This window comes from Oncorhynchus kisutch, linkage group LG12 (genome assembly GCF_002021735.2).
Source record: "Oncorhynchus kisutch isolate 150728-3 linkage group LG12, Okis_V2, whole genome shotgun sequence".
NCBI lineage: Eukaryota > Metazoa > Chordata > Actinopteri > Salmoniformes > Salmonidae > Oncorhynchus > Oncorhynchus kisutch.
The window spans coordinates 28,099,142-28,111,204 of NC_034185.2; the positions used below are offsets into that span (position 1 = coordinate 28,099,142).

General features: G+C 42.4%; 3 protein-coding genes across 12 annotated transcripts in view; 2 read left to right on the forward strand and 1 right to left on the reverse strand.

Moving 5' to 3' along the window:
• Positions 1-6,546, forward strand: part of LOC109900827 (clathrin coat assembly protein AP180-like) — a 45,047-nt gene extending 38,501 nt beyond the window's left edge. For 5 of the 9 annotated variants that reach the window (XM_031837329.1, XM_031837323.1, XM_031837322.1 and 2 more), the window contains 6 exons: positions 3,169-3,193; positions 3,380-3,452; positions 4,312-4,365; positions 4,494-4,574; positions 4,656-4,769; positions 4,886-6,546. In XM_031837329.1, coding sequence (XP_031693189.1) covers positions 3,169-3,193; positions 3,380-3,452; positions 4,312-4,365; positions 4,494-4,574; positions 4,656-4,745 — 323 coding nt within the window. In that variant the 3' untranslated portion in view covers positions 4,746-4,769; positions 4,886-6,546. The remainder of the gene's footprint in view (positions 1-3,168; positions 3,194-3,379; positions 3,453-4,311; positions 4,366-4,493; positions 4,575-4,655; positions 4,770-4,885) is intronic. The other 4 variants (XM_031837326.1, XM_031837328.1, XM_020496667.2 and 1 more) reach the window with 2 other exon arrangements.
• Positions 1,553-3,155, forward strand: LOC116376516 (uncharacterized). 2 transcript variants are annotated; one of them, XM_031837332.1, is made up of 3 exons: positions 1,559-1,655; positions 1,691-2,633; positions 2,669-3,155. In XM_031837332.1, exons 2-3 carry the CDS (start codon positions 2,147-2,149, stop codon positions 3,136-3,138), a joined length of 957 nt encoding a protein of 318 aa, XP_031693192.1. In that variant the 5' UTR covers positions 1,559-1,655; positions 1,691-2,146; the 3' UTR covers positions 3,139-3,155. The 2 variants fall into 2 exon arrangements, with proteins under 2 accessions (XP_031693191.1, XP_031693192.1); XM_031837331.1 differs by having other exon boundaries at positions 1,553-2,633.
• LOC109900829 (inactive serine protease 35-like) lies at positions 5,478-9,905 on the reverse strand. The gene is made up of 2 exons (XM_031837330.1): positions 9,665-9,905; positions 5,478-9,000 (listed from the first exon to the last, which is right to left on the reverse strand). The coding sequence occupies exon 2, from the start codon at positions 8,979-8,981 to the stop codon at positions 7,194-7,196; it is 1,788 nt and encodes a 595-aa protein (XP_031693190.1). The 5' UTR covers positions 8,982-9,000; positions 9,665-9,905; the 3' UTR covers positions 5,478-7,193.
• Positions 9,906-12,063: the final 2,158 nt, after the last annotated feature.

Here is a 12,063-nt window from a genome sequence, read left to right on the forward strand (position 1 = left end):
ATAGCGTAATTACAGTAGAGGTACAATGTTACATAGCCAGATACAGTGTAATTACAGTAGAGGTACAATAATGTTACATAGCCAGATACAGTGTAATTACAGTAGAGGTACAATAATGTTACATAGCCAGATACAGTGTAATTACAGTAGAGGTACAATAATGTTACATAGCGTAATTACAGTAGAGGTACAATAATGTTACATAGCCAGATACAGTGTAATTACAGTAGAGGTACAATAATGTTACATAGCGTAATTACAGTAGAGGTACAATAATTTTACATAGCCAGATACAGTGTAATTACAGTAGAGGTACAATAATGTTACATAGCCAGATACAGTAGAGGTACAATAATGTCACATAGCCAGATACAGTGTAATTACAGTAGAGGTACAATAATGTCACATAGCCAGATACAGTGTAATTACAGTAGAGGTACAATAATGTCACATAGCCAGATACAGTGTAATTACAGTAGAGGTACAATAATGTTACATAGCCAGATACAGTGTAATTACAGTAGAGGTACAATAATGTTACATAGCGTAATTACAGTAGAGGTACAATAATGTTACATAGCCAGATACAGTGTAATTACAGTAGAGGTACAATAATGTCAGATAGCCAGATACAGTGTAATTACAGTAGAGGTACAATAATGTTACATAGCCAGATACAGTGTAATTACAGTAGAGGTACAATAATGTCACATAGCCTGATACAGTGTAATTACAGTAGAGGTACAATAATGTTACATAGCCAGATACAGTGTAATTACAGTAGAGGTACAATAATGTTACATAGCCAGATACAGTGTAATTACAATAGAGGTACAATAATGTCACATAGCCAGATACAGTGTAATTACAGTAGAGGTACAATAATGTTACATAGCCAGATACAGTGTAATTACAGTAGAGGTACAATAATGTTACATAGCCAGATACAGTGTAATTACAGTAGAGGTACAATAATGTTACATAGCCAGATACAGTGTAATTACAGTAGAGGTACAATAATGTTACATAGCGTAATTACAGTAGAGGTACAATAATGTTACATAGCCAGATACAGTGTAATTACAGTAGAGGTACAATAATGTTACATAGCCAGATACAGTGTAATTACAGTAGAGGTACAATAATGTTACATAGCGTAATTACAGTAAAGGTACAATAATTTTACATAGCCAGATACAGTGTAATTACAGTAGAGGTACAATAATGTTACATAGCCAGATACAGTAGAGGTACAATAATGTCACATAGCCAGATACAGTGTAATTACAGTAGAGGTACAATAATGTCACATAGCCAGATACAGTGTAATTACAGTAGAGGTACAATAATGTCACATAGCCAGATACAGTGTAATTACAGTAGAGGTACAATAATGTCACATAGCCAGATACAGTGTAATTACAGTAGAGGTACAATAATGTCACATAGCCAGATACAGTGTAATTACAGTAGAGGTACAATAATGTCACATAGCCAGATACAGTGTAATTACAGTAGAGGTACAATAATGTCACATAGCCAGATACAGTGTAATTACAGTAGAGGTACAATAATGTTACATAGCCAGATACAGTGTAATTACAGTAGAGGTACAATAATGTTACATAGCCAGATACAGTGTAATTACAGTAGAGGTACAATAATGTTACATAGCGTAATTACAGTAGAGGTACAATAATGTTACATAGCCAGATACAGTGTAATTACAGTAGAGGTACAATAATGTTACATAGCCAGATACAGTGTAATTACAGTAGAGGTACAATAATGTTACATAGCCAGATACAGTGTAATTACAATAGAGGTACAATAATGTCACATAGCCAGATACAGTAGCGTAATTACAGTAGAGGTACAATAATGTTACATAGCCAGATACAGTGTAATTACAGTAGAGGTACAATAATGTCACATAGCCAGATACAGTGTAATTACAGTAGAGGTACAATAATGTTACATAGCCAGATACAGTGTAATTACAGTAGAGGTACAATAATGTCAGATACAGTGTAATTACAGTAGAGGTACAATAATGTTACATAGCCAGATACAGTGTAATTACAATAGAGGTACAATAATGTCACATAGCCAGATACAGTAGCGTAATTACAGTAGAGGTACAATAATGTTACATAGCCAGATACAGTGTAATTACAGTAGAGGTACAATAATGTCACATAGCCAGATACAGTGTAATTACAGTAGAGGTACAATAATGTTACATAGCCAGATACAGTGTAATTACAGTAGAGGTACAATAATGTCACATAGCCTGATACAGTGTAATTACAGTAGAGGTACAATAATGTTACATAGCCAGATACAGTGTAATTACAGTAGAGGTACAATAATGTTACATAGCCAGATACAGTGTAATTACAGTAGAGGTACAATAATGTTACATAGCCAGATACAGTGTAATTACAATAGAGGTACAATAATGTCACATAGCCAGATACAGTGTAATTACAGTAGAGGTACAATAATGTTACATAGCCAGATACAGTGTAATTACAGTAGAGGTACAATAATGTTACATAGCCAGATACAGTGTAATTACAGTAGAGGTACAATAATGTTACATAGCCAGATACAGTGTAATTACAGTAGAGGTACAATAATGTTACATAGCGTAATTACAGTAGAGGTACAATAATGTTACATAGCCAGATACAGTGTAATTACAGTAGAGGTACAATAATGTCACATAGCCAGATACAGTGTAATTACAGTAGAGGTACAATAATGTTACATAGCCAGATACAGTGTAATTACAGTAGAGGTACAATAATGTCACATAGCCTGATACAGTGTAATTACAGTAGAGGTACAATAATGTTACATAGCCAGATACAGTGTTATTACAGTAGAGGTACAATAATGTTACATAGCCAGATACAGTGTAATTACAGTAGAGGTACAATAATGTTACATAGCCAGATACAGTGTAATTACAATAGAGGTACAATAATGTCACATAGCCAGATACAGTGGAATTACAGTAGAGGTACAATAATGTCACATAGCCAGATACAGTGGAATTACAGTAGAGGTACAATAATGTCACATAGTACTTGCAACTGTTATAAGATATTAAATGTACATTATTCTGTCTGACTGGGAAATGTCTTATTTTCTCTCTTTCAGATCTGGGAATGGGGAGCCAAAAAACGTATGTTTTTCCTGTTTTGAGGATGTGTCACTTTGTGTTTCCACATGTAATTTAATGTCATGGATTACATTCACATAGCATTTTCCAAGAGCTCAATGAGCTTTACATTTGAAGAGGTTGTGGGCCTCTTGTCTTTTCTTCCTCTCTTTCTATTTGCTTACTGACTGATTGACATCTCTTCTGCAGGGGGGAGAACACGATGGGAAGTGGAGGCTGGTCAACTCCTCAGGTAGCTCCTCCAAGTTGGGGCGCTCCCATGGTAAATCTGGTCTTTGTCATATAGCATGGAGTGCAGCCACATGGCAGTGACAGGCATGGCATGGAGCCAATCACACGCACCTCTCCTCTCTGACTCTCCAGGGTGGTCCAATCACATTTGAAATATGGAAATTTGGTGTTTGGTTTAAAGGGGTGAACATTTTGTGGGAAAACTAAGGGGTTGGGCTGGGAATACTGGAGAGCTCTGAGTGGGCTGAGGTTTGTCCCAAACCAAGGAGCTGCTTGTGAAACCACTCCTTTTCTTCCCTTAAAGTTCTGACCTCAAACAAGCCACCTGACCCCAAAATGCCCCGTTCTTCATCTGCATATTTCCTTATTTCAATCCCCATTTTTTGAGCAACAGCTCCTCTTCCCAGTGTCCAAACGAAACACAATACAAATTTAGATCGCTTTATCTTCATAATTTAATTGCTGCACTAACCATTAGCCAAGAAAGCTTTTACTATAGGGTCTGTAGTTACTGTATTATCCTATGGCTTCAGCTGTTCATTTAGCCAAAGCCTCACCACTGACATGAACATCAGATAATCAGTCACTGATTTAAACTGGCTTGCCTGATCCATGTATTCTTATGATTGACCCTGTGGTCTTCAAATGCTTCTGCATAAGCAAATCACCTGAACCTGATTTAAGAGGTTAGAGTGTTTTTATGTGCTTTGCTGTTCTCTCTCTGTGTGCGTCTTAAAATGTTTTTTTGTTGTTGTCTTTGTCTATGTTTACTATGTGTGCGTGTCAGTGATATGTCTGTGTGTTTGTTGTTGCAGTGTTGTCTTTACTGTGCCTGTGTTGTAAGTAGTGTGGTAATTTCCCACCTCCTCTCCCCCACTCCACACCCCTAGAACGTTCCAATGGGATCCCCTTCTTTTATGGGGTCTTACCAAGGATTCAGCATGGTAAGACCACCCCACCCTCAACCTAGGACCATTAGGAGCACCTAAGATGGCCAATGACCCCTTTAGGTGGCCCATGTACGCATCTCTAAAATGGCTGCCATAGTGTCTGACTGTTTCCTCTCTCTCAGGGCGGGGCGGCCGGCGCTGGAGCTCCCATGATGCCCATGGTTAGGCCAGGCTTTGGAGCCCCTGCAGCCCCAGGAGCACCGGTAAGACACACACAGAGTACACACAGACACACACACACACAAAGACACACCTATTTCAAGAAACACTGTTCCCTGTGACAGATGGGATCTCCAGGGATGGCCGGGAGCCCGAGGAGGCCTCCGCCCCCCAAGAATGCCCTGGATGACCTCAACATCAAGGACTTCATGTAAACCCCTCTAACCCATTCCTGTGAGGTAGGGTTCTCTCACAGTGGCACCAAACGACATGCACACAATGCAATGAAAAGAGCCAGTTACGTAATAATATTGTGGTAATCATCCATCTCTCTGCCTCTGTCTCTTCTCTCCAGAGGTTGTTGTTATGTCTGGAGCTGTGGATGTGGATGTGTGCACCCCCGTCTCCCTCCTGTCACGCCCCAGCCCCTTCAGCCAATCAACCATCAGCACTACGACCCCTGTCCTCTGACTTCCCCGTAACCTCTGTCTGCTGTTGTAGCAAAAGCCGTGGATGTGAATCATAGACACAGAAAACTAAACTGTGTATGAGTGTGTGTGTACTTCAATGTTATCCTTTACCTAAACTAAGAAAAAAAATTACCATAAAAAATGATAGTGTATTTACATTTGTTCTGGAACTCCCACGTGTCAGCTGACTTGGAATGGTGGATCTGTGTTGATTTTCTTGCGCGTTTCCCAGACGAGGAATGTGTTGTTAACCGTGGACTGTGTTCGGTGTGTGTAAACCTCACTGGCCAATCCCTGCCCTATCCTCTCCCTCGCTATCCAATCAAATTCTGTATATTGCTGTCTTTCTAACATCATTCAACACTTAGTTGTACTCCTCTCCATTAATTGAGCCACCCAGCCTCTGAGAACAGATGCAGTAATATTGAAATATGTACAACTGTCACCACAAATCTGGGTTAACGAGATGACAAATCATACGACAAAATGTTTAGTTTTTATTTTGTCTATTTTTTTGATTGTGTGTTACATGCAACATTTGTGGACGATGTTCAAATTGACATATGCATTTTAGAATATTTTTAAGTATAGATTATACATATATTTCTTTAATCTTTATTTTGAGAGAAAATGTATCATATATTTTAGTTATGTCTATGTATTCTAGGGTTTTAAAAAATTCAAGCAGTTTCGAAAAATATCTCTCATCTGTATTTGGAGGCAGCACTGAATGCAAACTCAGCCCCCAGTGTTTACTGTGGCTCTCCCTGTTGGTGTGGAGTGTTACTGCATTTGACCATGTCAAGTGAAGTTGATCTAGGCTGCATCCAAATACTTTTAAAAAATCCTAATTTACTTGTCTCCTTTACTTAACGGCCAATTATCTGAATTGAATTGATAGGTGAAAGGCAAATGGTGAAAACCAACCAGTGGTCATGAAATGAAGGAGACAAGGAAAGGAGGTTTGTAAATATTGTTGGGACACAGCCCATGTCAACCTAAGGCTTAGGTGGCAAACTCATTACACAGAGGACCGAGTGTCTGCAGGTTTTCGCTCCTACTTTGTAATTGATTGATGAATTTAGGGTCACTAATGAGTAAGGAACTCCCCACACGTGGTTGTCTAGGGCTTAATTGAAAGGACAAACCAAAAAAACAGCAGACACTAGGCACTTCATGGAATGATTTTGACAACCCTGACCTAAGGTCATTGTGGAGCAGTGATCAGTAGAGTTGTATTGTCTCCCGTAGCAACACTCCAGAGGTGTTGGGAACTCGTTAGCTGTAAACCGCTCAGATATACACTGGATGTTCCATGTGTTGTTTTTCTTCCAACGTGACTATCTTAATCTGTTGTGGGAAAAAAGGATTGAGAAATAAAAAGAGGAAGAAAACGTATAAAATAAAAAATGTGGATAACAATATTTGCTATATATTTGGTTGAAGGCAGAGTTTGGTTCTTGGATGGCGTCACTCCTCTCCTCTCCCCCACTTGCATGTGAGTCCCTTGAGATGCAATAAAATACAAAAACACTGGTGGAAAGACTTCAGGCCTCATCACTTATGTCTCCACTGTTGTCATTCATTGCTTGAACATGTTCAGTCCATCACAAGTTTTTTTTGGTATTCAAAAGGTAGGTTTTAATATAAAGACGTTTTATTTTTGCATTTTTTTTTACATCACTGTTGATCCAATTTTTTTTCCAAGCAAAATATATGTTAGGGAAATACTCAACAAAATACACATTTACACTCTAAATATAGACCCTGGAAAAAATGTATTCTGATAACAAAAAGAGCATTGGCTAGATAACTGAATCATGTAGACACTAAAAACAAAGATTTACCCAAGAAAAATCATCACCAACGGAACTCATCTTAGCACCCATATTATGTGCACGATGGGTATTTCTTGGAAACAAAAAGCACATGTGACAAAGAAACCTGTTTTTATCGCACCATAGAATTTTGAGACCTCAGTCTCAAAATATAGGGATAGGGATCTGTTTGATTGACCAAAGCAAGAAAATCTTCCCATATTCCAAAGTTCTATTCCATCTGATCATTCTGTGCTGGCCATTGGTTAGTTTGTCCACCACCACCTCAGCGCTTTGAGGTCTCAGTGAAAGGAGATACATGAATGCATATCTTATTTTTTTCTTACTCTGATCAGTCGGACATATCCCTGGTGTCTCAGGCCTCCCTACACATGCTGGGATCCCCATGGATCCAGTGGCAGATCTGAGCGTATTTAGGCGGAGTGATCCTCACCGCCACATTATAGTCCCTCTGTTCACCCCCGTCCCCGTCCAGCCGGCGGTGCCCTGAGAACACCCCGATAACCTTCCGCTGCCACTTCCCCTTATTGGACCCCACCACTTCCTGTCTGAGGCGGATGTATACACCAGCGCCTGACGCCCCCTGCTGGGCATCACAATGCTGATACAACAGGTCGCCTAACTCCTCCGTCACTGAACAGAAGCGATAGACCACCTTTTCCCCCCCTTCGTCCTTTTGTCCTCCCTCTGGCTCGTTGTCGAACCCTGAGAAGTGGATGCGACCCAAGGGGAGGGGCTTTGTAGCGGCCACTACACCCAGTTTCATGTGCTTCTGTTTAATTGGCTGTTTGAGCTCCAGGAGGGCGTAGTCGTAGTTGTGGGATATGGCGTTGGTTCTATCTCCTGTGTGTATCCAACCTTTGGGGATGTGTGTTTGTTTTACGCGTGTCCAGTGGAAGGAGGGCTGAGTTTTGGGTTCGGTGCTGCGTTGTACACGGCTGCTTCTGCTACCTTTCTTTCTTTGCCTACCCCCTCCTTGTCCCCTCTCCTTCTCCATGTTCCCTCCTTCACCTCCCTCTGCTCCAGTCTCATCAACCCTGTTCTGTTTCTCCCTTTCTCCCTTCCTCCTTCTCCCTCCTCTCCGTCTTTGCTCCTGTCTCGGTTCTTCTCCATCTATCCCATTCCCTTTCTCCTCTCCTCCTACCACTTCCTCTCCTTGCCTCTCTCCTCCTCCTCTCCTCCCTCCTCTCCGTCTCTCCTCCTGTCTCGGTTCTTTTCCATCTATCCCATTCCCTTTCTCCTCTCCTCCTACCACTTCCTCTCCTTGCCCCTCTCCTCCTCCTCTCCTCCCTCCTCTCCGTCTCTCCTCCTGTCTCGGTTCTTCTCCATCTATCCCATTCCCTTTCTCCTCTCCTCCTACCACTTCCTCTCCTTGCCTCTCTCCTCCTCCTCTCCTCCCTCCTCTCCGTCTCTCCTCCTGTCTCGGTTCTTCTCCATCTATCCCATTCCCTTTCTCCTCTCCTCCTACCACTTCCTCTCCTTGCCCCTCTCCTCCTCCTCTCCTCCCCCCTCTCCTCCTCCCACCCCTCCTACCTTGTTTAGATTTGACCTGTAAGACCCCCACTTTCAGCCTGCGGACCCCCTGCAGGTAGTCCTTCCCATCGTGGACGCAGTGGGCCGCCGTCAGTATGTGTTTTTCAGACACTTGGACCCCGGAGCAGCCCGTGGACAGGCGGACCGCCGTGGAGAACGGGTAGCTGGTGGTGAAGTGGCTGTCCGAGATGACAAAGCGCCCGTCCTCGCCATACACCTGACGTTTCCTGCGAGTGTGTGAGGGGGTGTGTAAGGGCGTGTGTGAGGTTGTGTCATTCAGGCCCTGCAGCGTGACGTTGCTGTGTGTGCGCGTGCCGTTCTCGTACACCGTCTCGTATCCCAGCATGCTCTCCAGTGTGGCCCAGTCGGGAGGGGGGAGGGCACTCTGACACTTTATCCCACACCCCCCCTCCTCATCCTCACCTGCCCCCTCAACCTTCCCACCAAACGTGGGGCTCCGTAGATGCACTGTGTGCCTGTCTAGAATTAATGGGACCCTCTGCATGGACCAGCCATACTCTTCATCAACACCATCACCGTGGCCCCCCCAGGCAAGAACACACAGGGGCAGGGCACAGAGCAGCAGCAGACACAGGGGAATGGGAGTCATCGCACTGCTCCACCAGGGCCTAAAAGACAGAGAGAGGAAGGAAGATTGCGCAAAAAGAAACAGGTGACTGGTGTATAAAATGAGGCCAGCAGAGGGCGCTCAATCCCCTACAGTCATCACCATCTGCTTGAGTGTTATCGAAGTATTCTCTCTGCAAAAGCGTTGTCACCGGCAGATAGCGCTGGTGGTGAAGTCCATTTCGTTGGTGGCACAGGGTGGGAAATTGTTACATTTAATTGGCTCCAACAATAGCCTAAATTCCTCTGATGTTTTACAACTATTCTCTACACAAGGAATATATGATCATACCAAGCTTAAATTCAAATAAATGATTTGTTTGAATGCAGCACAAATTCAAATGCTTGATAAAAAATCTCCATCTGGGTTATGAAAGTGACCAGGAATATAATTTGTTTAATACGTCAAAGAATTATGATTACAGGAAATACTGGATATATCAGGTCACTTAGCCTATTAGTGTAATGGTGATAAAACCCTGAGACTTTCTCACATTGGTCATAGTAGTCTAATCACACAAAGCAACGTAAATGATGCAACTGTAAGAGTGGAAATTGGATTTGATAATCATTGATTAGTAATGCTTGATGCGTCTATACATTCCCGTCTGTCACGTGAATGTATTGAAATGGTAGTTGCTTGTAGAGTTAACAAAACAATCATACCTGCAAGCATTCGAAAATAAAAGTTGGAGAAGTCAGCAAAATTCCTCTTTTAAAAAAAGGTGTTTTATCCAGTCGGGTACCAGTCAGTGCGTGAAAGACCGCGTCCCATCATCGCCCGCGCATCAAACAACCGGAACGCAATGAAAAGCCGTGAGCGAGATCTTCACTGCACTGAGATTTGCCCATGACGAAGAAAACATTTGATGGAAAAAGGTGCCGCTCGTTCATGTTACAAGACGAGAGCGGGGGAGGTACTCCCTGGTGATGAGGAAAGCGATGAGAAGGAGGACTGAAGTTGAATTCAGTTATTGAGCCCGTGAACTGTGGGATTTTTGTTAAAAAGTAGGAAAATCATATAAAACGTGTTGTTTTCAGCTCCCATAAACGTATTTTCATTCCCCACCTCACACATCTAGTCGAGTTGCTTTGAATTAAGCTAAATATCCTGCATTCCTGCCTTGTTGCTGACTGAATAACTTTGAGGATACATTATAATTAACCATATCAGACATCAAACCTGATTTGTTTTATGACAAAATAACTACACACACACACACACACACACACACACACACACACACACACACACACACACACACACACACACACACACACACACACACACACACACACACACACACACACACACACACACACACACACAGAGAGAGAGAAACGATATCCACTTCTCATTTTAGTCATTTAGCAGACACTCTTATCCAGAACGACTTACAGTTAGTGCGTTCATCTTAAGAACACTAGGTGGGAAAACCATATATTACAAGCATAGTAAGTGAACTTTTTCTAAATAAAGTGTGTGTGTGGGGGGGGGGGGGGTCACGGGCAAGGGTCGAGGTGAGGTGGGGGAATATTTAAGATGCTCTTTGAAGAGGTAGGGTTTCAGGACTCTGCTGTCCTAGCTTCAGGGGGAAGCTGATTCCACCATTGGGGTACCAGCACAGAGAAGAGCTTGGACCTGGCTGAGCAGGAGCTGCCCTACCGTAAGGGTGGAGGGCCAAGAGACCAGAGGTGGCAGAACGGAGTACTCAGGTTGGGATGTAGGGTTTGAGCATAGTCTGAAGGTAGGAAGGGGCCGTTTCTCTTGCTGCTCCGTAGGCAAGCAACATGGTCTTGCAATGGATGCGAGCTTAGACTGGAAGCCAGTGGAGTGTGCAGAGGAGCAGAGTGACATTTCTCTAGGGGTCCCATAGAGCCAGTGCAACAAACCTGAACAAAGCATGGCATTATAAGGCTTTTCAGGATATAAAAAAAACTGTTTGCCTTGTCCCTTCTGTGTAGCAATACCCCATGTCTTGGCCTAAACACACAGACAACAATGGATGCTAGTTGTAGGAGTTAAAAGAGGGTGGGCTCATTGTAATGGCTGGAATGGAATAAATGGAACAGTATCAAAGATATGGAAAACATATGTTTGATTCCGTTCCATTAATTCCCTTACAGCCATTAAAATGAGCCAAACCCTCCTTTAACTCCTCCCCCTGGCCTCCACACACACACAAATATCCTCTTTATGGGTGGAGCTATTAGAGGTTATAGTTCAGCTATGGGCTGCCTGGTAGATTTCTGCCACTGGTTGATGAGAACAGAGGTCAATGAAAGGGCCAAAGGTGATCGCTGTTATTCATCATCATGACAGGATGGAAATGGTTTGTTACCCAGGGGTGAAAGGTGATTTAATTGCACACATGATCTCTGTGGGGCTCGTTGTAAAGATTTGTCATTTAACTTTTAAAATGGATGATCTTTTATTGTGGTGTAATCACAACCAGTCGTATTTTTATCTGAATGTCAAACAATCATTTCAAAAGGGCTCCTTTACTAGGCTACCCGCACATGTTCATCTACTCACAACTTACTGTGTTTCCAGCCCTCAAACAGTGGTGAATGGAAAGAGACATCTTTTACACAAAACACCAAAAAGTGTCACGACATTAAGGCTAATGTTAGGTCTGAATTTATGCGTCCACTGCTGTCCGCATGAGTCTCTGTGTCGGCCACGCATCTCTGCCGTGGCAAAATAACAGTGTTCTCATCGGAAAAACATAGCATATTGGCACGTAGGCGATCATATTTCAAGTCCTTTCGCAAATGTTTCATGCCTCTGACATGCAGTAATGACATATAATGGTGAAATAGCCTACAGTTTTCTTCACCTTTTGTTTGAACTATTGTGATGTTTAACCGGTACGGATCACTCCCACTATTTATTTTCCCGGGATGCCGTACTGGACGGTGCCACCTTACTTTCACCCCGTTGTTACCATAACTCCCTAACGATAAATGTCATACTGATAGTGAGAGAAAAAAATGATATACAGCAAGGTATCTCCCTTCTATTTCATCCCTCCCTAGTGAGATGTGCCAGATTGTCTCTGATT

What these genes read in the sequence shown, in the direction of transcription:
- LOC116376516 (XM_031837331.1), top strand. Translation starts at nt 2,147, where the DNA reads ATGTTACATAGCCAGATACAGTGTAATTACAGTAGAGGTACAATAATG. An exon ending in ACAGTGTAATTACAGTAGAG is followed by an intron (nt 2,634 to 2,668) that starts GTACAATAATGT and finishes ATTACAGTAGAG; the next exon opens with GTACAATAATGTTACATAGC.
- LOC109900829 (XM_031837330.1), bottom strand. Translation starts at nt 8,981, where the DNA reads ATGACTCCCATTCCCCTGTGTCTGCTGCTGCTCTGTGCCCTGCCCCTG.